Raw genomic sequence first — 26,545 nt, 5'->3', positions numbered from 1 at the left:
TCAGACCTTCCCATGAATAGCCGGAGAGGAAGCCAGCATGAGCTGGACTTGAACTCACAGTGACCATATAGGTGAGAGGCTCCTGGGTCAATGCGCTGCGCTGGCATCATGGATGCCCCCTTTTGTATTTCTAAGACTAGGTACAACTGAAATCAGGTCAAATGACAGTGGACAACATGAAGACGTTGAATGGTTTGAGAAACACTATTCTGTCAAAGGCATTGACGAACTTACTTTGTGATTGGTTAAGAGGTGAAGCAGCATTGGCCAATGCCAGATCCACAAAGATCTTAGACTCCTCCCCTGCAGGCTTTGGGATGGAGGATGTTTTGAGGCGCGGGATGTACAGCAGCCATTGGTAGATCATTGGGTCCAGGCAAAATGTCAGCCCTGTAACCTCAGCCAGAACAACAGCAGGCACTGGCAAAAAACAACAATTAACTTACTGATCTTTCACTGGGTGAATTTTGCCTCTCATTTTACATTTCAATGTTAAATGTACACAGGCAACACCAAGTTGAATTTTTGTTTTATGGGCAGAATAAATAATTTTTTTTTAATTTCAGAGGGGGATGTAAAAATAAAAATTTGAAAATCATAAAAAACATGGAGATAGAACAAAACAAAAATAAGGGATTTTCTGTGTTTATTTTTATTCCTACTTTGATGTGTCTAGGGTCAGTTTGCATGTAAACCACAAAATAAAATTGGTGTCATCTAAACAAAAAGATACCACAAAACTACACTGTATTTTAAAAGTTCTAGATATGTTTTGATTCCTGACGTGTGTGCATCACGACGAGTACTTCAATAGTTAATTGAAGAGACTATAAAATGAAAACTATATTTTTTTGTTTTCATAATGTAGACTGATAATTTTTGTTGTCTTTCCCTTTAATTTGTTTATTTATTTGATTGGTGTTTACGCCATGCTAAAGAATACTTCACTTATACGACGGTGGCCAGTATTATGGTGGGAGGAAACCGGGCAGAGCCCGAGGGGGAACCCACGACCATCCGCAGGTTACTGCCAGTCCTTCCCACCCTAGGCCGGAGATGTTCACAATTTACCTCATTTATCACCTGTAGAAAAGATTTCTACTGAAGACTTATTGGAGTTCCTTTTTCTTTCTTCCTTTCATTGCAGATATGATTGCAAGAATACAGTCAATGAAACAGGTTTTTTTAGTTCTTTAAGAAAAAAAAAAAAAGACAACAAAAAAGTTAACCTTAGTTATTTCTGATGAGATATGAAAACAGACATAAACAGCCATAGCAATGGACTCATTTGACTCATTTGACTAAAGAAATGGGTGAATTCTTGAAATAATTCACGTCTTACTGGTTAAAAATGATAACATGACCAAAATAAAAAGTTAAATTTAATGTGGGATATTTTATCGATCTCTTCTGTTGTCTTTTCTTTCACTTTTTTATTTATTTTTTTCATTGGTGTTTTCTGCCGTACTCAAGAATATTTCACTTATCCAACGACAGTCATTTCTTTTAACTTACTTGTACAAGTATGTGGTTAATTATAGCCTGACAGTATTGAAAAAAAAAACAATACAAAGTCATAAAGAAGGCAAGCTATCAACTGTATTATCTCACCTGTACATGGGAAGGTCTGCCAGCAACCTGCGGATGGTCGTGGGTTTCCCCCGGGCTTTGCCCGTTTTCCTCCCACCATAATGCTGGCCGCTGTCATGTAAGTGAAATATTCTTGAGTACGGCGTAAAACACCAATCAAATAAATAAATAAATATTATCTCACCTTCTGCAGTACTAGTTGATGACGGCACCTGGTATGTAAAGGTGATCCAGTCTTGTCTGTTGTCTGGTATCTCCATGGGCGTCTCCGAGGTGAAGTAGGCGGGGCTACGGAGGTGCTGAGTGGTGGCAGGGGCAGAGAGGATGGGTATGACACAGTCTCCGCCTTCCGCTGCAGGTCGATAATCACATGGGAAACACAATATAAGCAATGACAAATCCTCATTAAGGCTATGGTGATGGGGGAATTAGGTGTGTGGGATTCATCAATTGTATGGCAATACCACCCTTTGCCACAGGTTATGAAAAAAAAAAAAATGCTCAACGGCACGTCCTCTTTGTGTTACTATAGAGTGTTATGTATTGATTTTATTGGCATTTGATCCAACAGGGGACTCGCAAATCTGCAGCCACATTGGATACTTAGCAAAAGAATATCTTAGTTTTTCCCACAGTGTGCCTTTCATTATGTGCAATGGACCAGGGAATTCTTATATTTAATACAAGACATCATGGTGTCCTGTAGTATTACTATACTATAGACCTATTCACATCACATATCTTCCAAGAGCAAACTTTATCTGATTTTTGTTGTGGGTCATAAAACAAATGCATCTTTTGCCACTCACCATTAGCATAGAGGATGGCCTGTAGAGAAGCCAATGTTCCCGTGGCAGAAAACCCCACAGGGGTGGTACACTGCTTAATCTCCAGTCCTGACCCAGTCACCTCTAGGAGGGGCTCACGGTACACAGTTCTTCCTTCTACAAACACAATAACAAATTAAGTATGGTAAAGTTTCTGCGTTTGTGTGTGTCGACTGGGGTGGAGTGGAGTGTGGTGGGGTGGGGGTGGGGATTTAATATTAACCTTAATTTCATTTAAATCAGAACAGGTTTCTGACAAAATTGCTCCTTAAGTATATAAGTGCTGTCTCACTGAAATGTCCAACAAAGACACCAAATAAGATGCCTGGGTGGAACAATGTGTTCCTCATAGGCTGGCTGGCACTCTACCTAGCCTGCGCATGTGCCTACCCTTATGATATTGTACTTAGCCTGCTGATATTGTACCTGCAGCACTATGAGCTGATATCGTCGCTAATCAACAGATACAGAGCATCTATCTGGCATATTGATGCTGTATCTCTAAGCCTGGCTAATACCGTATCTATAACCTGGCGAATACTGTATCTCTAAACCTGGCTAATACTGGATCTATAAACCTGGCAAATACTGTATCTCTAACCCTGGCTAATACTGTATCTCTAAGCCTGGCTAATACTGTATCTCTAAACCTGGCTACCACTGTATCTCTAAACCTGGCTAATGCTGTATCTCTAAACCTGGCTAACACTGTATCTCTAAACCTGGCTAATACTGTATCTCTAAGCCTGGCTAATACTGTATCTCTAAACCTGGCTAATACTGTATCTCTAAACCTGGCTAATACGGTATCTCTAAACCTGGCTAACACTGTATCTCTAAACCTGGCTAATACGGTATCTCTAAACCTGGCTAATACTGTATCTCTAAGCCTGGCTAATGCTGTATCTCTAAGCCTGGCTAATGCTGTATCTCTAAGCCTGGCTAATACGGTATCTCTAAGCCTGGCTAACACTGTATCTCTAAACCTGGCTAACGCTGTATCTCTAAACCTGGCTAATGCTGTATCTCTAAACCTGGCTAACATTGTATCTCTAAACCTGGCTAATACTGTATCTCTAAGCCTGGCTAATACTGTATCTCTAAGCCTGGCTAATACTGTATCTCTAAACCTGGCTAATATGGTATCTCTAAACCTGGCTAACACTGTATCTCTAAACCTGGCTAACACTGTATCTCTAAACCTGGCTAATACTGTATCTCTAAACCTGGCTAATATTGTATCTCTAAACCTGGCTAACACTGTATCTCTAAACCTGGCTAATACTGTATCTCTAAGCCTGGCTAATACTGTATCTCTAAACCTGGCTAATACTGTATCTCTAAACCTGGCTAACACTGTATCTCTAAACCTGGCTAATACTGTATCTCTAAGCCTGGCTAACACTGTATCTCTAAACCTGGCTAACACTGTATCTCTAAACCTGGCTAACACTGTATCTCTAAACCTGGCTAACACTGTATCTCTAAACCTGGCTAATACTGTATCTCTAAACCTGGCTAATATTGTATCTCTAAACCTGGCTAACACTGTATCTCTAAACCTGGCTAATACTGTACCTGGTTATACATTTTCAGCCACAGACATGAGATTCACATGTTACTCACCCTGAGGTTTGAAGGTATCCTCAAGTAAAGAGTTGCCCATTAGCAGCCAGGGTTTGGGGTTTTTCTCCCGCCATGAGGTAATTATGTGGGCAATCAGCAAAAGCTGGGGTTTTGTGGTGCTCACAATCACAGATGGTATCTCGTACATCCATTCCACATGAGGAAGGTGAAGATTTTGCCTGAAAAAAAAAAAAATCCAAAAACTGTTCACATCATGCCGACTTAATAAATGTAAAGCTAAAATCTAGTTTGGTGACATCACATGAAGCGTCACTATTTGACTTTATGTACATGTTGCTGGAGGCAACTGTGAAAAAGGGTCAAGAAATTGTCCTACCCAGCTGGCTTCTGATGTGAAAATGCTAGCTCACTTAATATAGCCTAATTTCTCTTGAAAGTCAATTTAGACTCTAAACAATGTATTTTTACCTAGATTTTGAACAGAATCTAGCTAAGTGACACCAAAGCGTATGGTGATGTGTTTGCTATACAGTACAGCGGGGCAACATGCCTGCATGATGGCTTCCCTTTCATATAACATGTAAAAATTTGTACTGGCAAAGTATCATTATTTTTGCAATACTTGAAACCCAGGCCATTACGACAACAAAATGCAGAACATTTATCTAATCCTGTTTCTATATCCTACATACCATCTGAAGTTAAATCTGGCAAAATGACACCTCCAGGTCGTACAACAACTACGTTGCATGGTACACAGACATAACTGTTATCATAATGTCACGTCTTGAAACATGTCATTGAGTATTTTTACCAGCTGTCAGGGCTGAGCAGACTTCTCCTATAGAGGGCACCACTGCAGGCTGGTATGACGGTGAGCACTGAGTCACTGGTGCCAGATGAGTCAACACGAGTAAGGCCCATCTGAAAACTGAACAACTGAAAAAAAAAAATACAAAAAACAGGCACGTTGAATAGCAAGGCAATAATCAGTTTGTGCAAATCTGGAATATAGGTGCACTGTCCGAAAACCAGAGCAAAGAACAAATGAAACTGATGAACAGACAGAGTTGCATGGCACTGGAACAAAACTGAATAGCTTATAGGTGCTCTGCCTGAAAACCAGACAAAACGTTAAAAACTGAACATGGAAAACAGGATTATACAAAAAGGAATGACAAAAATGTTGACGAACAGTGGTGGGGAAGATAACTTTGGTCGTGTACAAACTCACCTTGATCTGTGTGTGAGAGTAACAGTGGTGGAGAAGGTTGCTTGATGGACCCGCCATCTTGCTCACCATGGACACCAGTTTATTGCCATACATTGGCAGAGAGATCTGAAGGTCAAAGCGTTCAGCAGAAGCCCTGAGCGTTGGTAATGAATACTGAGTGTGGGAAGCCCCAGAGTTTGTTGAAGACTTGGTCTGTCAAAAAAAAAGAAAAAAAAATTTGACTTGTAAATAATAACATATTAATAATTGAAATGATCAACTTCCAAGCTAAGCCATGTTTTATGAATTAAACACTGTACACGTTTCATAAAAATTTTGATCACAGAAAATCACTGATAAATAATGGAATATTCCAGAAATCTATTTATTAATTCAAAAGGTCAATTTTCAAGGTATATCTTGTTTTTTCAAACAAGTAATATATAATTTTCTTGCAATCTTACAGTCAAGAGTATCATATCTACAAAAGCCAACACTTTGAGGTAAAACAAACTAACAAGAAATTACCAGAAATGAAAAGTTCAATCAACTCAAATACAAACATAAAATTGAACACACACATATATACATATCTTTGTAATCAGATTCATCAAAGCAAACCTTTTGGGATTTCTTGGCAGAGCTTGGGCGTTTTCTTTTCTTGACATCACAGTGACTATGTTCTGCAGACAGGACATTTATTACTGGTTTAACAAAAGTCAGATGGTAAGTTCTGGTTGGAATGAATTCTTCTAAAGCTTGGACTTGCTGGTCACTAGGGGGCGCTCTATCCTCATCAGCTCGATCTGAAAATATGCATGTCACACCAACAGGTTTACAAGATAACAAATTTATGTACATCTTACCTTATTCTGATCATTATACTTTTCATATTGGATCACATGTACACTTAAAAACAGCCTCATACAACAATCGTTAAAAAGTTCTTGGAAGTCAATTTCAGTTTATTCATTTATTTGATTGATGTTTTACGACAGCGGCCAGCATTATGGTGGGTGGAAATTTCTATTTATGTACAAACGTATGTATGTTTGGAGTTTTATGTCATGCTTAACAATGCTTCTGTCAGATGACGATGAGGAGTCTTGAGGTGTGTTTACATCCACATATGCTGTGTCTTCTTGTGGCAGAGAAAGTTGCTGCTGCCACTGAGGTATCATGCCGAAGACACCAGGCATGACACCCCCACTCAATCACATCATACTAAAACTGGGACAACTATTCCTTTTTTTCTTGCTCTTTCCTTCCTGTGCTGAATAGCAGCAAAAGTACCACTGTTAAAGTCTTTGGTATGACCCAACCAGGATTTGAACACAGTTGTCGCAGCTCCAAGGCAGACATTCTAACCATTACACCTTAATTTCTATGAATCTGTTAGATGTACATGCATAGAAGAGGGACAAGAACGCACACTCACCTGGCACAGGTGAGGCATATGGTTCGTACTGATGGTTTCCAGCACAGTACAGGAATTTCCTCACACGATGTACAAGGCTGCTGCTGATGTTTAGCGTACAGGAACCAAACAAAAACCTGAGAGATGCCTTTTCTTTACTTGTCTCAAAGTCGTCAACATCACCGCTGGCCGAGGATTTGCTCCCTGGAAAGAAAGGTTCATGTATAAGTATGACAAATGAAAGGCTTAATTGATCTTTATTGGAATGGTACAAGAAAAATGACTACCCTAATTCCTCAACCTTTTCGCATTTGACAACTTTCAGTGCAATTTATGTAATATGTAATTTTTATATCCGATTTTGGAGACAAAATTACATTGGTACTGGTTGGATTGACCAGTTTCAAGGCTACAGAAAAAGTATAACTTTATGTCAACACAGAAAAATCCCTTAGAATACCTTGCAAAAAGGTTGAGGTTGAAAAGGTTATCTTAGCTTAGCTTCCTTCAACCATAAAACTAATGGCTATCATACATGCATATGTTAAAAAATTTTTATGGCACTTTTAATTAATACAACACATACGTGGGAAGGCTCTGCCCGGTTTCCTCCCACCATAATGCTGGCCGCCGTCGTATAAGTGAAATATTCTTGAGTACGGCATAAAACACCAATCAAATAAATAAATAAATAATACGACATTCAAATACCATACTCTATTGTTTCGAACATAAAATTTAATTTCAGAATCATATGAAGGCCTTAAAATAATACTCTAATAACAACACTTAAGTTTTGTCTGATAAGAAATTAATCAAACTCTTTAGGGTGTCTAAGGTGGGTAAGGTGGATGGATTAATTGTAATCAGGCAAAACGTGTCACTTGAAAATTGCTCAACTTTAGGTAAAATGCTGCAACGTAAATATATCCAAAAAAGAAAAATCCATACCATCCCCAGAGGTGTTGTTATATTAAATGATTAGTTTAACGAATTAATGTAAGGTAGTGTGTTTCCCAAAATTAATAACATCTAATGTAATAATTACTCACATTTCTTCCTGTTTTTTTTTTTTTTTTTTTTTTTTTACCATATTTTAGGCATTACAAGTTTTGGTCATATCATTGATTTCGGACACATTACATTGTCACCCAATGGCAATCCGGTATCTATGTGCAGAAATAATCATACACGTGTGCCGCCTAACTTACATGTAGATGCTATGGCAAAGACACCAAACACCAGTCAGTGTACACTGACAACAACAACATCATTTTACACACAGGGTTTGTTCCATCTGCTTCCTGATGACGACTTGAGAAGACAGTGTCATTCCACTGGCCACAGGATGAGACTAGCGGCGCCAGTGAGTGTGACATCAGTGGAGTCTGCGGTGTGTATTGTAGTATCTCAACTCACTCAATTTGATATGCCTTTCTAAATATTGGGACGTGGACACGGAACCTACCACCAGTCACATACCCTAAGTATCTGGTAAGCTAATACGAAAACTGCCATTAGTAAAGCCTTTAATCCTCCTGGATTAGAAATAAGCATCTCTCTAAAAACCCAAGCAAATACACTAATAAATTTACCATGTCGGCTTTGCTCCGGAATCTCCACTGTGTAAACGTAATCAAACCAGAACAGACCAAACTTGTCCAGGCCAAATGTTTCTGTGCACACCTCCATGTGTTTATCAAAGTTGGTGACATACTCAGTTGTCTTCCCCTGGTTTTCTGAGCTGAGGGGATCGAACAGTGAGTCACTGGTGTAAGAAAGGGCCCTGGGCTCGGAGAGACTAGATCCCCCGGTCAGCAACCTGGAACTCTGGAATGGATCAACTTATATATTAAAATAACATTTCAATGTCTGATATTTAGGAATATTGGCATCATACAAGGTCAACTGGCCAATGAATTTTTCCTTTTCATCATTGAGTTCTTACAAAACATTTTCATCCCTGAACTATACATGGTGTCTTGACACGTATATTGGTAATGCATGTTTGCAAGGTGTTTTTATTCAAGCATATTCTGAAGGCATTATTCTGTGTTGACTGATAAAATACTACTTAAATACTACTCAGACTGGCCAATCTAACCAACTGATCCAGTTTTGTTTCCAAAATCAAATTAAAAATGTGCAAAAATTCCACTGAAAGTTGCTCTTTTGAATGCATAATGGTTGAGTCATTAGAGTGGCTGTGCTTAACCCTACCCTTGGGTGTACACTGTCCTCCTGGCCGCATACACACTCGCCCTGCCCGCTCAGCGTGAGATTTGTTACCCCACACTGGACACTGAAGAACTTGAGCCCTTCCACCAGGATTTCCAGCCCCAGCCCCTCAGCCTCCAGGTATAAGAGTGGTCTGAAGGTCACCTTGTTAGGGCCGTAGTGGATTGATTCACGGATGCTCTCTGTCAACTGCAAATCATATCAGGTGTAAAGGCAAATTGAAATTTTAACCAATCAGATGTACACAATGGTTGACTGGTTTGATGAAAATGTCATCAGGTGTTCAGTCGAATCAATATAACATCACTAGAAAATGCGACATCAAACAGAAATGTCATCAAGTGTAAAGTCAAATGGAAAAACCATTACGATCAAACTTGGGCATAAGCACTGACAAATGAACATACCATCACAACCAAGCCACGAAAAGACCAAATTAAAAATGATATGGCTTTGAAGGGTTTTATTTAATATAAATAAATCATTACCGCTATTAAGGACAGATTAGTTCTTTCCTGCATAAGACTAAAAGTCATATGTACAAGTATGACAGCTTGAATAATGCACATGTGTGTGCAGCTTTAACAGAAGCCTCAGCTGTACTCTGACTCACCTTGAATGTTACAGAAGCCTTAGGAATGTAGATACCAATGGTGAAGATAGGGGAGACAGGTTTGGTCTTAGCCCTGGACTCCCCATTTTCATCCTCCTCCTCTTCCCCCTCAGGCAGAATTTGTGGGACAAATGACCATGCCCACTCTCCCCACCCTACATCCGTGTCTGTCAGAGGACTCAAGGCAGCTCCAGCTGAATCTGAAGTGATTTATTGAGTGGTTGATTTACTGACTGTTGTTTAATGTCTCAAGAATGAAACTGGAGGGTCAGGTGTAATCCACCAACATTTGGCAAATTACTGATGAGCTTTTTTATGCTTGCAAACTGTCTTCAGAATGCTTTTGTACTGATTACCAAAAAGTTGATGTGGCAAGGGCTGAAAATGGTCACTCAGTTTACTATTACCAGTTCTGCTACAGTGTTCAAATAAGTATGACCTTAATATTATAGCTCCCATATGTCTACTTTCAACTCTGTGATTTTGCAAAGCGAGAAGCTAATGAAATAAAATGCAAGGATGATTAAAGTGAAAAACCAGCAACATTTGACAGATGCACTTCAAAGTTATGCTTTGAATGTGCTTCAGAGGGGGCTTCCAGGGGGTTAGTATGCTAGCATAGCGCAATGACCCAGGAGCCCACAAAGTGGTCACCTTGAGTTCAAGTCCAGCTCATGCTGGCTTCCTCTCCAGCCATATAAGAGAAGGTCTGACAGCAACCTGCAGATGGTTGTGGTGAAATTTTTTTTACCTGTCACCTAAGACAGGTAAATTTTCTTTAACATTTCAAGCCCCGACAATCTCACCTGTCCTCTGGACTTCCTGACTGACCGGCTCGACAGTCTGATCTCTCTCCGAGTCTGACCGTCCCAGTGTCCCGTAGTAAATAGCCAGACAAAGCTCCACCAGACGGATACACATGGGCAGCTGGGTGTCGGTCAACGTCAGCTCCACCTTGTCACAAAACATGTTCAGTTTGGTGACTGATGGGAACTTGGAGTGCAGGGATTCGTAGATTGTGTGTAATCTGCATGTGATGGAACTACGGTACAACACAGGGTCCTGGTACATTTCAATTTTTCCACTTGCATCGCTTTTGTCCAGGCATACTGTCAAATCACAGAAGCTGACAACTTTCCTCAGCACTAAATCCAAGGGAGACAACTCCACAAAAGCCCTGGCCCAGTCTTTGTCTACGCTGTAACACTCTGCAGACTTGACATTGATGGACAACACAATGTCGTCCTCAACAAATTTCAGGATCAAGTTGTTGACAACAATATTGACATTGTTGACAACTTTGTTGACAAGGCTCTGCAGGTAACCGGGAGGAAGATCTGGAGCATCTGGTTTTTGTTTCACTTTCAGTTTCTGTTGGGAGGCAGAACGATGGACATCAGAGCTGCTAGATTTGCTGCTGTCATTGTCATAGCCTGTGTCGCGAACTTTCAGGATGCACTCGATTGTGTTAATCGTGATGACCACAGGTTCTGAGCGCAGCTTTGTCCACGGAACGTGCATGCGAAGCTCGTGAATGTGACCACTCTTGAATATGATTGGCAGTTGGATGGCTTCTTCAATGACGTCGAGGCGAAGGTCCAGATTGTTAAGTACCACATCTCCTCCCCAGAGTGACAGTTGAAAATCCTCTGTCCGCAGCTTGACATACTTGTCAATGTAGCCCATCAAAAGTGGGGCGATGTATGACTCGATTTTAAACATTTTGGCTGGTCAGCTGTGCAGTCTAGCCTGCACCTGTAAAATACAAGACATGAAACTATATAAGGAACAAAGGCTAATACAAAAACTGAGATGTCTGTTTCTTTATGTCTGTTACTGTACTAATAATCTGTTAGCATTTCATTTACCATGATTAAATACATCATCCTGAGGACGAAGCAATTAACAAGGTGAAACATAACAGGGGAAATCAACGTTGCTATTCAAAGAATGATACCTGACAATAAGTGGAAATTATTGTATGATAGACAACAGAACAATCTGCATAGCACATATGTAAATTGAGCATGTCACAACACATATTTTTTTTGCCAAGAAACACAGTTTCGTATTAACTTCCATGTTTATAATTTAACAATATTTTCCCAAGCTGTTGCAAAGTCTAGGATGCTGTCATGTGGTAGAGTGACATCAATGCTATGTATCACAATGAACATCTGAGAAGTGGATCAGAGAACAACAAAGGTATGAACCTCGTCTCGCTTGTGGAAACAACAAATGCTTGAATATGCATAGAATATCCAAATCCAAGAACTCTGCCAAAGTAATGCCATATTAACTTACAGCCTGGCAGCTTGGCTAATTCTAGTCAGCCTTTTTAAATACAAAGGGGCCTCCATGGCTCAGTTGTTTAGCGCGCTAGCGCAGCGTAATGACCCAGGAGCCTCTCACCAATGCGGTCGCTGTGAGTTCAAGTCCAGCTCATGCTGGCTTCCTCTCCGGCCGTAAGTGGGAAGGTATGCCAGCAATCTGCGGATGGTTGCGGGTTTCCCCCCTGGCTGTGCCCGGTTTCCACCCACCATAATGCTGGCCGTCGTCGTATAAGTGAAATATTCTTGAGTACAGCGTAAAACACCAATCAAATAAATAAATAAATTTTAAACATAAGACACACTAACTAGAAGTACTAGCCAATCTGTCAGGCAGTATGGCATTAGTATGGCAGGTCTAGGTAAATACTTGGTAAAATATACTAGGTAAATATCTTGAATAATTTATTACCCTCATTCCACAACCTTTTCAAACATGAAAGAGCAACTTTCAATACAATTTATTTACATTTTTAACCCAAGTTTGGAGACAAAACTACATTAGGTGGATGGGTTCATTTCACAGCTTGACAAAAAGTATAACTGTATCAGTCTTCACAGAATACAGCTATGCCTTCAGCCTGTGCTCGAATAAACACCTTGCAAATAAGCAAAAAGGTTGATGTATTTCAGTAGTTCATGAATGACGTTCTTTTCAGCCAGTATTCAAAACCACAAACATCTGGTCATCTGGGCACTCATATGAGGTAGCGGCAAGCAGACGACAAGTTGAAAGATAACATGCATGGGCAGATGGGAGGGTATAGGGAAATGAACAACATTTGACAATATTCAGATAAGTATGGTTGATAATACTCGCCAAATTATAGTATGTAAGACAACACAACAATATGCACAGCATACATCACAGCATATACATGTGAAAGTGAACACAACCTGGTTTTTGGACTTATATGAGGCCGTCAAACAGAGTTTGTATGAATTCCCATGTTACTTAGACTGAAATTTCTGTGTATTTGAACACTACAATACCCATGAAATATAAATCCAGCTGCAAGTTTGTCAAGAGTGAATAACTGAATGAAACTGGGATAGGAAGCAAACGTGCAGTAAACAATGGATATATATGTACCGTATTATATTGGAAATATAACAACTGAAACGATGAAAAGTGAATCCCCACAGCTTTAGAAGTATCCTTGTCTTTGATGCTTACTTTCAAATTACACACAACGTCCTACGTAAAACTGACAAGAATCTAAAATACATGACACAAGGCTTTTTTGTTCATCCTAGGCAAATGGCAACTTTGTGACAGTTGTTGACACAACAACAACGTGTCATTCCGATCGACGAACCCACGTGAATGTGGTATTTCACGATCGTTCAATGCTATAGCTTTTGTGTTCACCGTGAAAGTAGACTTACAGATGCAGTTGAATAAATTAATCTAGGCCAGTTTGATGGTGAAATGCTGTCATTTTTGCCACACACACAGGGGTCTCACAGCTGCCATCGTCACAACCTCGCGCAAGAGCGGATTCTGTCGCGCGACGACAGCCTGTGTGCGCGCGACAACATGACATCAAGCCAGCTGGCCACATACCCCCATTAATTTTCCATAAGCGACAACGTTAACGTTTAGCGCTGAAGCTCAGTCCCAAACATTCCATGGCCAATAAGCTTTGGTGCATATCTGGCCCAGCTTGTGAAAAAGAAGCCACACAAATCTTGACATAGGTTGACCGTTAAAATCTGGACTTTCCTATGCCGGCAGCTGGGAGGGGTGCCCTGCAACGCCAAGGGGACGTCACTCGCAGCCTCATCACCACCTGTCTCCTTGTGTCCTCTCGCCCAGAAGTTCAAACTCTCATTAAAACTCATACCTGCCCTTAGACAAGCTTAGACAATTTCCATCATTTTGATACCAAGCATGCACCTGTACACCAAAAACGGCAGGCTGGCAGCAAAAAAGACTTTACACCCTGAAATACACAGAATTACATTACAATTACATACTGCCGAAAAACGGAAGTTGTAACGGGGGCCTCTGTCCAGCTATGGCGGACGCAAGCTGTAAGCTGAAAAACTGTTGGAAATAAGACCAAAAACACGAGCTAACCAAGAGCATGTCATCTAACATTCTGTCAATATTTAGATTAACCAGTTTGATTTTAAACTAACGTCAGTAAGCGTTATTGTCTGCTGTGTTGTGATTCTAAACAGTCTTCACCCATTCGATGGGTATGTTTTGCCTTGTCAGTCTTGTCAATCTCGTCAGTCTTGTTGTGGAAATGTAAGATCTCGAATACCATGGTTCTCTTCACCCGTAAATTTATTTATTTATTTATTTGATTGGTGTTTTACGCCGTACTCAAGAATATTTCACTTATACGACGACAGCCAGCATTATGGTGGGTGGAAACTGGGCACAGCCAGGGGGGAATCCCACGACCACCCGCAGGTTGCTCTTCATTGTAAAGGGACCTCAAGGTGTATACCAGCTGTTCAGCCTTGAGAGCGATAACTGTTCTCATTTCCCCCATCAGAGATAATGTCTCGCCTCGATAATAACAACTCTTATCGTTTTCCTCTACTCCAGCATTGTGTATTGGCTTTTTTCAGCTGTTCGTCCTTTGTAATGATAAATGTCATTTTCCCCCACTCCGGCATTGCATGCTGGCCTGGTGTAACCGTTCATCCTTGATAACGATGTCTCTTCTCATTTCCCCCCCTGCCCCAGCATTGCGTATTGGCCTTGTCCAGCTGGCAGTGACGGCTTCTAAACCTGACAACCTGACACATGCTTCCAGGCTAATCAAGGAGGCAGTAAGCGGAGGGGCCAGACTGGTTGCTTTACCTGTAAGTTAATTATGGTCCTTATCATGGCTTATGTCTATGTGTACCTGCAGATCAAGCCTGGAGATAAGCTCCAGGACAGGGACAAGATCTTGCTCCAAATGGTATACGTGCATTTATCGAGTCCAAATGTTTAGCACTGGACAAAAGTGCAAAAAAACATTGTAACTTTTTTTAAATTTGCCAATATTTTAATGAAATATTATATTTTTATATGAAATATTATATTAATAAATATTATTTCCAGTCTTGGAATATTGTGGAGAGCACAAGGACATGTACCTACATACATGCATATGGTTCCTTTCATGGTTCGTATACATGTACATGTACTTTGGGCCAGTCACACTAGATTCCTAGTTTCCCATCACTGCCTGCACACTAGTTTACCCCCCACATAGAAACTTAAATTCTTCCTTTGTCATTTTCTGCCAGAATTTGTCACAGCGAGTGAGATTTCCTATCATAAAGGAAAGGCCAAAATAATGATAATGAAAATGGAAAAATATTCCGCCACTCACATCAATTTTCTAAAATATTGTGACCTTGAAACAAGGTATCAAGTGCCATTGGCATGATAGGGCTTTAATAACTACACTAGGTTGGTACATTTTATTTAGAAGGTGGATTTTAAGATTTGAACTGCCCAAACATTGATCAGTAATTAACATTAAAGCTCCGACATTGTTAGACTTTGGACTGTCATGTGTGTATATAAAGTGCATTTATTAATATTTTCAAGTAATCTTTTCATAATTGTTTAACACATATAACTGGATTTTGTTTAAAACTTTGTACGCTTCCTTCTTATAAATAAGAAGTAAATAGATTGTCTAAAGTTGGGTTTAAGGGACAAAATTAAAGATGTTTTGTTGAAAGAACTTTCCGGAAAATGTAGAAAAAAAGCCTTCAACAACCCACAGGCCTCCATGGCCAAAGTGGTTAGGGTGCTTATGCATGATTCAGGAGCCTCTACTAATGTGATTGTTGTGAGTTCAAATCCAGCTCATGCTGGCTTCTTCTTCGGTCATAAATGAGAAGATCTGCCACCAACCTGCCTGTGGTTGTGAGTTTTCACCCAGTTTTGCACTTATTAAAGAGAAATATTGTGAAGTAGGGTTTCAAACACCAATGAAATAAATAATAGCCCACAACGTTGTGATATCTACCCAAGATTTCTGTGAAAATGGCATATTTTATTTTCCATCAACAGGAGTGTTTTAATTCTCCATATGGAACAAAGTATTTCCCTCAGTATGCAGAAGCTATTCCTGGAGAATCAACAAACCACCTGGCTAAATTAGCTGCGGAAAATAAAATATTTCTAATTGGAGGTATGTTATTGGTTACTAATGTAAATATTCCACCTGGAATCTGGGCATGCATGCCTAAAAGTTCGCCTACCTCACTTGGGCTATTCACCATAAGAACCATGAGCCAAGTATTTATTGATTGACCTGATGTAATTTACGATATCATGTACAGTGGCAGATTTTTTACTCTTGTATACTCCTGTATACTCCTGTTTACTCCACTCTTAAAACTGATCGTGGCCCTGGATCACAAAGCAGTTTTAGACTTAAGGCAAAACTTCAGTCATTAAATTTGGCATGTGCCTTTCCATTATATTGCCTAGCTGAAATTTGTTGTACAATAACTTACCCAGAATGGTCATTGACAAGCAATATTTTGACCTTCTTACAGAAGAAATAACGGTTTTAGAATGGTTTGAAATTTTTACTTAAGTGTAAGATCTCTTCGTGACCCGAAGGCCATATTATCATACATGCAAAGTGATATATATATTGTTGGGGACCAGTGCGTGTTTTTTGTTTAAACATCAGGCAAGATGATAATAACTTATTTTGAGAGTTTATATCCTTGCATTGTTTTTAGCGTTTTTTAGGCACTGGTTTCCCCCTTACCAGATACTGATTTCCTCCTGGTCAGGCCCTGGTTTTTTCCTGGCTACTTCATCTCCTCCTTGTCATGGACTAGTTTCCTCTGGTCAAGTACATGTATGTGTTTTCAGATAACCAGGTACTGGTTTCTTTCTCGCCAGGTCTTGGTTTTCTCTTAGCCAGGCACGGCTTAACCTCTGACAACACTGGTTTCTTCCTGGTCAGGTCTTGGTTTCCTCGTTGCCAGGCACTGCTTAACCTCTGACCACGCACTGGTTTCTTCCTGATCAGGTCTTGGTTTCCTCCTGGTCAAGCACTTGTTTCCCCCTGACCAGACACTGGATGCCTCATGACACTGGACATTATGTACTTGACACCATAATAATATTGGCGTCATAACAATTTCATCATTACTACCGTCCTCCAAGATTGAATGCACGCAAATTGTTTTGCAGGCTCTATTCCAGAAAAGGAAGGTGATGCGTTTTACAACACCTGTACTGTGTATGGCCCTGATGGAAGCTTGATTGCCAAACACCGCAAGGTACCACAGCTTTCTTACTTCATACTACATATACTTGTACTTTGTATGATTTTCAGTGTGACCTTATTTGGTCTGTGGACAATATATGTACATGTATTTACAACTTTAAATTTTGGTATATATTTGATTGGTGTTGGTCAAGAATATTTTACTTATACAACAACGACAAGTATTATGGTGGCAGGAAACCAGGCAGAGTCCGGCTGAAGCCCACGACCATCCACAGGTTGCTGTCAGACCTTCCCACCTACAGCCAGAGAGGAAGCCAGCATGAGCTGGACTTGAACTCACCGTGACCGCATTGATGAGAGGCTCCTGGGTCATTGCACCTTGCAGGAGTGCTAACTACCTCCTCCACGGAGACCCCCTGCATGGTCATCTGGGTTAATGTATTCGATCACTTGGTTCATTCGATGGCACTTCTGTTATAGGAGCCTTGTTTATAATGAGCGATTGACATACCAATTTCTACACAACTGATCACTCTCCCCTGTCATCTCCTTGCACAACTCAGATCAGCTAAACTTTACATGTAGAAATTTTCAGATAAACTCTACGTCATATACGATATGGCTTAAGTGTAAATCACTAAGGCACTTTTTAAAGTGGATTTATGCATATAATTATTATGAAAACGATGCCAAAAATTATTTGTTTGTGTCAGTGAGGATGCAAGCTTCAGAAAACTGTGCAAATTATTTCTGTAACACCTCATAGCTTATAGTCGGGGTAACTGCTGCTTGAAAGAGAGACATTTGTTGTTGATGTTGACATTGTTCCAAAATAGATATGGTTCATATTGACATACATCTGTTTGATACTGTTACATTATTTTGTTTGATATTGACAGGTACATTTGTTTGAATCTCCTGGATACAGCTGTATGAATACACTAGTACAGCTGTTTAATATTGACAGATATAGTTGCATTTGTGTAAACATGACATCTATGTGATATTGACAGCAGCACCATCTGTTTGACGTTGACAGGTACATCTCTTCGATATTGACATCCCCGGAAAAATTCGTTTCCAAGAATCAGAAATATTGTCTCCTGGTGAAAAGCTAACAGTTTTTGAAGCTTGTGAGTTGAACATATACACGTCCTAAATATTGTTGTGTGGGAAGGTCTGGCTGCAACCTGCAGATGGTCGTGGGTTTCCCCTGGACTTTAACAACAACATCCTAAATATTGTTGTTGTAGATTTGATTGTTCCTTATGGTAGGGCAGTTTTGAGTTCAAACTCTGTAGTCGTTCAAGGTCAAAATACATGTAGTCTTTCTGTATCATATGACTTGTCAAAAATGTTAATCAACTTTTTTTTATATTAATTACATGCTGATCACCTGTCTCACCATGTTCCAGAAGCAAAAAGACACCTCTTTCCTTCAGGAACATCTTTAGTTCACAAATGTTGAACACATCAGTTTTTTCTCTCCTTTGTCTACCATGTCAATTCTAAATAACTTTTTGTGAAACTTTCTTAGGTCCCCATATTTTATAGTAAGTGTTAGATCCCCATATTTTATAGTAAATGTAAGGTCCCCATATTTTATAGTAGATGTAAGGTCCCCATATTTTATAATAAATGTTAGGTCCCCATATTTTATAGTAAATGTAAGGTCCCCATATTTTATAGTAGATGTAAGGTCCCCATATTTTATAATAAATGTTAGGTCCCCATATTTTATAGTAAATGTAAGGTCCCCATATTTTACAGTAAATGTTAGGTCCCCATATTTTATAATAAATGTTAGATCCCCATATTTTATAGTAAATGTAAGGTCCCCATATTTTATAGTAGATGTAAGGTCCCCATATTTTATAATAAATGTTAGGTCCCCATATTTTATAGTAAATGTAAGGTCCCCATATTTTACAGTAAATGTTAGGTCCCCATATTTTACGGTAAATGTTAGGTCCCCATATTTTATAGTAGATGTAAGGTCCCCATATTTTATAATAAATGCTAGGTCCCCATATTTTATAGTAAATGTAAGGTCCCCATATTTTACAGTAAATGTTAGGTCCCCATATTTTATACTAAATGTAAGGTCCCCATATTTTATAGTAAATGTAAGGTCCCCATATTTTATAGTAAATGGTAGGTCCCCATATTTTATAGTAGATGTTATCAATAATACTTTCTAACATTTCTGACAGTTTAAATGGTAGTGATTTTTACCTTTAGTGATGAAAGAATGCAAATGCAAAACTCCAATTATCCGATTGGTATAAATGATATCAATATATTGTATAAAAAAAGATATGTTTTAGGCCTGCCTATAGATGGCCACAATTATTTTCCAATGGCTTAACTATGGGAAATATGTTTATTTATATATTTTTTAATATTTTGGATGAAAATTTATAGAGCATGTGTGATTAAGAGGAAAAAATATATCTCAAAGAAAATGATATTGGTAAATAACATGTAGCTACATGTACATGTAGGTTTATAATCATGATTGAGCTCTTAGCTACATGTACATGTAGGTTTATGATCCTGATTGAGCTCTTAGCTACATGTGCATGTAGGTTCATATTCATGATTGAGCTCTTAGCTACATGTGCATGTAGGTTTATAATCCTGATTGAGCTCTTAGCTACATGTACATGTAGGTTTATAATCATGATTGAGCTCTTAGCTACATGTACATGTAGGTTTATAATCATGATTGAGCTCTTAGGTTCATGTACATGTAGGTTTATAATCATGATTGAGGTCTTAGCTACATGTACATGTAGGTTTATAATCATGATTGAGCCCTTAGGTTCATGTACATGTAGGTTCATATTCATGATTGAGGTCTTAGCTACATGTACATGTAGGTTTATAATCATGATTGAGCTCTTAGCTACATGTGCATGTAGGTTCATATTCATGATTGAGGGCTTAGCTACATGCATATGTAGGTTTATAATCATGATTGAGCTCTTAGCTACATGTACATGTAGGTTTATAATCATGATTGAGGTCTTAGCTACATGTACATTCAGGTTCATATTCATGATTGAGCTCTTAGCTACGTGTACATGTAGGTTTATGATCCTGATTGAGCTCTTAGCTACATGTGCATGTAGGTTTATAATCTTGATTGACCTCTTAGCTATATGTGCATGTAGGTTTATAATCATGATTGAGGTCTTAGCTACATGTACATGTACGTTTATAATCATGATTGAGCCCTTAGGTTCATGTACATGTAGGTTTATAATCATGATTGAGGTCTTAGCTACATGTACATTCAGGTTTATAATCATGATTGAGCTCTTAGCTACATGTGCATGTAGGTTCATATTCATGATTGAGCTTTTAGCTACGTGTACATGTAGGTTTATAATCATGATTGAGCTCTTAGCTACATGTACATGTAGGTTTATAATCATGATTGAGCTCTTAGCTACATGTACATGTAGGTTTATAATCATGATTGAGCTCTTAGCTACGTGTACATGTAGGTTTATAATCATGATTGAGCTCTTAGCTACGTGTACATGTAGGTTTATAATCATGATTGAGCTCTTAGGTTCATGTACATGTAGGTTTATAATCATGATTGAGCTCTTAGCTACATGTACATGTAGGTTCATATTCATGATTGAGCTTTTAGCTACGTGTACATGTAGGTTTATAATCATGATTGAGGTCTTAGCTACATGTACATGTAGGTTTATAATCATGATTGAGCTCTTAGCTACATGTGCATGTAGGTTTATAATCATGATTGAGCTCTTAGCTACGTGTACATGTAGGTTTATAATCATGATTGAGCCCTTAGGTACGTGTACATGTAGGTTTATAATCATGATTGAGCTCTTAGCTACATGTGCATGTAGGTTTATAATCATGATTGAGCTCTTAGCTACGTGTACATGTAGGTTTATAATCATGATTGAGCCCTTAGGTACGTGTACATGTAGGTTTATAATCATGATTGAGCTCTTAGCTACGTGTACATGTAGGTTTATAATCATGATTGAGCTCTTAGCTACGTGTACATGTAGGTTTATAATCATGATTGAGCTCTTAGCTATGTGTACATGTAGGTTTATAATCATTATTGAGCTCTTAGCTACATGTGCATGTAGGTTTATAATCATGATTGAGCTCTTGATTTCAGGAAGCAATCAATTTGAATAATCAACAATATTTTATTATGTTAATCTGTTATAATAATAATCCTTGCCAGCTGACTGTATGATTGGAGTGGGTATTTGCTACGACATGAGATTTGCCGAGATGGCTCAAACTTATGCCAGGGCAGGTAAGTGACGCAAATTATTTACATATTTATGCAATATACTTAGTTTAATGTACGTGTAATATTATTATTATGCAACCTAAATTTATGCCAAATAACTAAGTTACTCACTTTGCCTGATTCTGGGAGTTCCATTAGAAAGGTGTTTTGTTTGGAAAATAAGATGATATCGTGTTGGGAAAGTGTAAGCGTCACCACTAACAGTAAGGGGTTATTGTTTGCATTTGGCTCTCATCCCCGGCCGTACGTGGGAAGATCTTCTAGCAACCTGCGGATGGTCGTGGGTTTCCCCCGGGCTCTGCCCGGTCTTCTCCCACCATAATGCTGGCCACCATCGTATAAGTGAAATATTCCTGAGTGTGGCATAAAACACCATTCAAATAAAGAAATGAATAAATGTTATTTGGCTCTAAAATGCAATGTATTGGCATTACTCTGTTTAGGCTGATAAAATTATACTTTTGGCAAATCCAACCAATGTAGTTTTGTATCCAAAATCAACCTGAAAATGTATGTAAATTACACTGAAATTTGATTTTTCATATGCGGAAAAGTTGAGGGAAATAGAGAAGATGAAACATTTTTCTCTATGGCATTAAATAATAAGGTTTAAATACATGAATTAAACAAATCAAAGTGAAAATCAAGTGACGTTTGGTGTAGGGCATTGATGGTATAAAGTCGCAGTGAGAGTTGGTTTAAATGGACTTGTCACTCACTCTGCTTCAGGTTGTAAGCTATTGGTGTATCCAGGGGCCTTCAACATGACAACAGGCCCCGCCCACTGGGAACTTCTTCAGAGAGCTCGTGCCCTCGACAACCAAGTGTACTTTGCCACGGTGTCTCCTGCAAGGGATGAGAATGCATCTTATGTGGCATGGGGCCACAGTACAGTTGTGAATCCATGGTTAGTGAAGAGCTGCATTGTTTTAGCTCTGTAGTCAAAATACATCTGTACATCGAAACAGACATTCATATATCAGCTGTCAACCAAAATGAGATGTTTTGGGTCAATAATTTCAAAGCCAATTCCCAAACTATGAAAGAACAAAGAAAAATTTATTAAGTTAGAAATCAGGATAGAATCATGCAAAGAGAAGCAGTCAACAGTTTTAGATGGTGTTGGAAAGATGCCAGGATTGTTCTAGGTGAATGAGTGAAATCATTATTCAAATCGCTTACCATGATAAGTTGTAAGTTGTTGGTAAAATATGTATCTCTGTTGTGTTTTGATTGGAACTGTTTTTATGGGCAATATGACAGTCTAATTGAACACAGTGTACATGCACATGTACATATATCTATGTGTGGGAGGCTTTCATGGCCTATTGGTTAGAGTGCTAGTGCAGCATAATACCCTAAGAGCCTCTCATCATTGCAGTCCCTGTGAGTTAAAGTCAGCTTATGCTGGCTTGATCTCAGGTCGTAGGTGAGAAGGTTTGCCAGCAACCTGCAGATAGTCATGGGTTACCGCCAGGCTCTGCTTTGTTTCCTCTCACTGTAATGCTGACTGAAATCAAGTGAAATATTTTTGAGGATGATCTATAGCTCCAAAGAACAATTCAAAATAAATAAATCACCAGGGTTTGAGACTTTTAATCTCTGACTCCGCTCTGAAATGTAAAAAGGTGACTGAATTTTACTTGATATTTTGATGGAGATTTTCCCTTTAAACATGATTGATTGACCTTCAAATGTCGTTGGTATCTAAAGAGATCAGCATTACCTTTTGTTGTCTTTTAAAACTCAAAAATAACACCTCTCAAAAATAACGAGTGTTGATCTGGCATTTAAATATAGATACTAGTTGCATACTAAAACGGAACAGATAGAGCAGGATTTTATCAGTAATCTATGTTATGATTACAGGGGAGAGGTGATATCAAAGGCTGGGCCTGAAGAAAAGGTTATTTTTGCTGACATTGGTAAGAAAATGCACCTTTGAAGTTATGGTCACAACACTAAAATGTCAGCCATGTAATTATAATGGAATTAATGAACACGTGATAAAATCAAAATAACAACTGAATGTAAAATTAGACCCCATTTTAGACCCAAAGTTTAATCTGCAATGTTCCTGCAATAGTACATTTATTATTTTGCAAGATTCAAACCATCTGCCCATTTTACCAGTATTCATGTATCATTTATGTTAACGTTATAGTACATGTATATGACGGTAGCATGAACCAAAATTTTAGTAAAACATTTAAGTTTTTAGTTAAAGATCTACAATTGCTGTTGGTGACCTCATTTATTATTTGAAACAGTCTTAAACACAGTCGGTTGTATACATTTACTGTCAGTGGAAAATTCTTCTGTATGACATTAAATGACAGTCACATAGAGAGAGGAATAAAATGTCTGTAAATGCAATTGACCAAACTTTAATTGGTTTATTTTCCCTTACATTATGTTGCAACTGTTCACAGACAGACAAGTCAGCAGACAGACAGAGAGAAGAGAATTCATAATTTCATTTTTAACAGACCAACAGAGACAGATAAAGAGTTGTAAATAAGTTTTGAAGTCATTTTTTTTTTTTCAGACCTTAACTATCTGGATGAGGTGCGAAATCAGATTCCTGTAACCAAGCAGCGGAGAGACCACTTGTACAAGATCGGAGGTACCTGTAACGAGTCTGCTGAAAAGGCCATTTGTTAATTAACCCCTTCCGAACCCACACTCCTAACAGGAGAAGGGTTAGGGACATATGCCCCAGGGCAAGTACGCTGCCCAGAAAGAACCTGTTTGTTAACCTGAAGATATTCTGTGTTCGTTTAGTTTATTTATTGATTTTATTGATGTTCTATGCCATACTCAAGAGTACATGTTTCATGAATGTGGTTGAAAGAAAACTGACCATTGCCCAAAAACTTGACCGTGGTCGAAAGTGATCGGATGGAGCCAAAAGTAACCAAACTGAACCCATGAGTAGCCCGACAGATCCTGAAAGTAACCTAACAGAACCTAAAAGTAACCAGATAGAACCCAAAAGTATCCTGGCAAGGCCCTAAAAGTTACCTGACCGATACTAAAAATTGCCCTGACAGCCCAATAGTGACCTGACAGAGGCCAAAGTAACCGGACAGAGGCCCTGTAGTAACCGGATGGAGTCCAGAAGTAGCCTGACAGAGTCCAAAGGTAACCTGACAAAGCTCAAAGTAACTTATGGAGCCCAAAAGTGACTTCACATAGCCTGACATTAATCTGATGCAGCCCAAAAGTGACATGACAGAGCCCAAAAGTAACCCGATGGAGCTCAAAAGTAATCAGAAAGAGCCCAAAAGTAACCCATTGGAACCCCCAAATTACCTGACAGAACCAAAACGTTACACAATGGAGCTCAAAAGTGACCCAATGGAGCCCAGAAGTAACCCAACAGAGCCCTAAAGTGACGTGACAAAGCCCAAATGTAACCAAATGGAACCCAAAAGTAACCCGACAGAGCCAAAAAGTTAAGTGATGAAGCCTAATAGTAACTCAATCGAGCCCAGAAGTGACCTGACTGGCCATAAAAGTATTGAACTTCCTCCCCAGCTGTATGTGGGAAGGTCTGGCAGCAACCTGCGGATGGTCGTGGGTTTCCCTCGAGTTCTGCCAGGTATCCTCCCACCATAATGCTGGCCACCGTCCTATAAGTGAAATATTCTTCAGTTGGGCAAATAAATAAATAAATAAATAAAAGTATTGAAATCAGATTATATTTATACACTTTACGTTTTTTTTTTCAACGATTCATGGGTTTTTCCTGCCATGATGATGACTAAATATGAAATTGTTTCTTCAATCCGTCTAGTTTAGTAGTTTGGTGTTGTTGCCAAGATAGTGTCATTGGTCAGTTGTTCATTCCATTTAAAGTTTGAAGGGTTGTGTTGAAGGTCCAGTCTCTTAAATTTGTCCATGTATAGATTCCTTATTGCTTTCAGTGATTGACCCAGATTGATTATTTGGTGCATTTCTGTGTAAGAATGTATTTGTAAATCTAAATATTATTCAGAAACCGGCATTTCAGGTTCTTTGGAAAATGTAAAAGCCTGATGTAAGAAATATACATTAAAATTTATAGCTGGATTCGAGTTTGTTGTCACTATATATTGTACATGAATTGCATGCACTACCTGTTCCATATGATTAAGATCATAAGATAAAGATGATTAAGACATCGATCTTAATCCTAGCCATGAGTTGGGTATAAATAATATTATGTGTTTATATGTGCGAGTAAGCAGTTCTTATTAGTCGGTCGCTTTCTCTGACTTACGACCGGCCCGGATAGCACAGTTGGTAGAGCGCCCGCTTCGGGACCGGTAGATCCAGGATCAATCCTTGATCGAGTTACACCTAAGACTTTAAAAGAGGAAGTTGTAGCTTCCTCGCTTAGCGTTCAGCATGAAGGAGATAGTGCAACAACTGGTTGACCTGTATCAGTATAATGGCTCGGGCTGGGCGGCTTACTTGCCTTCGGTCTCAGTGAAGCAGCACTAAATAAAAGAGCGGTGGAAATCCGTCCTGCAACAAGGAGGCACATTACACGTACATGCACCCTAAGGATTCCTTCGTCGTCATATGACTGAAAAATTGTTGAGTAAGACGTTAAACCCCAAGCATTCACTCACTCTCTGACTTATGGTTAAATTTTGGAAGCCTATCTTCTACCATGTGGCCTGGGTGCATGACGACACGAAACGCTCGTCTGCTCGAGTTGACTACTGAACGCAAAAACACTGAAGACATGGGTCCGTGGAAGGAGGTGGTTAAGTTTGTACATATGCACAAATTTGCATATTTTTCGTCAGTATCTTGCTCGACCCGTATTTCAGCGGTTGACTTGCTGCGGGATCTGGCAGCTTCTGTCGGTTTGCGTTTGTTGAATACTGGTAACCGTAAATTTATATGAGAAGCGCAAATTCGCAATTCGCGCAAAATCTCGACATTTCCTACAGACATGCTTCTCGATCGTTAGGTGCATCATGGCCGATGTTAAACGGCAAGGTGGGTCAAAAATGTAGCGGACAAACATAACATCGTGTGGTGTGGTTTGATTTTATTTTAAGCTCTGAGCTCTCACCCAGAGCAGTCGTTGCTCTCACCCAGAGTAGTCGTTGGGTTATGTTCACGATTCCCACTATACTTGTTCATACCCGTAGCAGCAGTATTTTGTCTCCGACCAGCAGTTGCTTGTCGCTTTGACTGCCC

General features: G+C 39.2%; 2 protein-coding genes across 2 annotated transcripts in view; one reads left to right on the top strand and one right to left on the bottom strand.

Moving 5' to 3' along the window:
- LOC135476897 (intermembrane lipid transfer protein VPS13B-like) overlaps positions 1 to 13,262 on the bottom strand; it is a 69,807-nt gene extending 56,545 nt beyond the window's left edge. The window contains 13 exon segments of the mRNA XM_064757041.1: positions 235 to 420; positions 1,775 to 1,942; positions 2,400 to 2,534; positions 4,044 to 4,222; positions 4,819 to 4,943; positions 5,239 to 5,430; positions 5,839 to 6,023; positions 6,656 to 6,838; positions 8,230 to 8,464; positions 8,855 to 9,061; positions 9,486 to 9,685; positions 10,292 to 11,240; positions 13,205 to 13,262. Of these exon segments, the coding sequence (XP_064613111.1) occupies positions 235 to 420; positions 1,775 to 1,942; positions 2,400 to 2,534; positions 4,044 to 4,222; positions 4,819 to 4,943; positions 5,239 to 5,430; positions 5,839 to 6,023; positions 6,656 to 6,838; positions 8,230 to 8,464; positions 8,855 to 9,061; positions 9,486 to 9,685; positions 10,292 to 11,207 (2,911 nt within the window). The 5' untranslated portion in view covers positions 11,208 to 11,240; positions 13,205 to 13,262.
- Positions 13,263 to 13,851: 589 nt separating this feature from the next.
- On the top strand, positions 13,852 to 25,412 carry LOC135476141 (omega-amidase NIT2-B-like). Its single transcript, XM_064756062.1, has 9 exons — positions 13,852 to 14,020; positions 14,520 to 14,638; positions 15,849 to 15,969; positions 16,992 to 17,080; positions 18,071 to 18,164; positions 21,275 to 21,349; positions 22,076 to 22,253; positions 23,216 to 23,271; positions 23,895 to 25,412. Exons 1-9 carry the CDS (start codon positions 14,017 to 14,019, stop codon positions 24,008 to 24,010), a joined length of 852 nt encoding a protein of 283 aa, XP_064612132.1. The 5' UTR covers positions 13,852 to 14,016; the 3' UTR covers positions 24,011 to 25,412.
- Positions 25,413 to 26,545: the final 1,133 nt, after the last annotated feature.

The sequence above is a fragment of the Liolophura sinensis genome, chromosome 10, assembly GCF_032854445.1.
Source record: "Liolophura sinensis isolate JHLJ2023 chromosome 10, CUHK_Ljap_v2, whole genome shotgun sequence".
NCBI classification, from domain to species: domain Eukaryota; kingdom Metazoa; phylum Mollusca; class Polyplacophora; order Chitonida; family Chitonidae; genus Liolophura; species Liolophura sinensis.
Note: the sequence above shows the minus strand (reverse complement) of the source record. Positions and strands in the feature narration are given on the sequence as shown.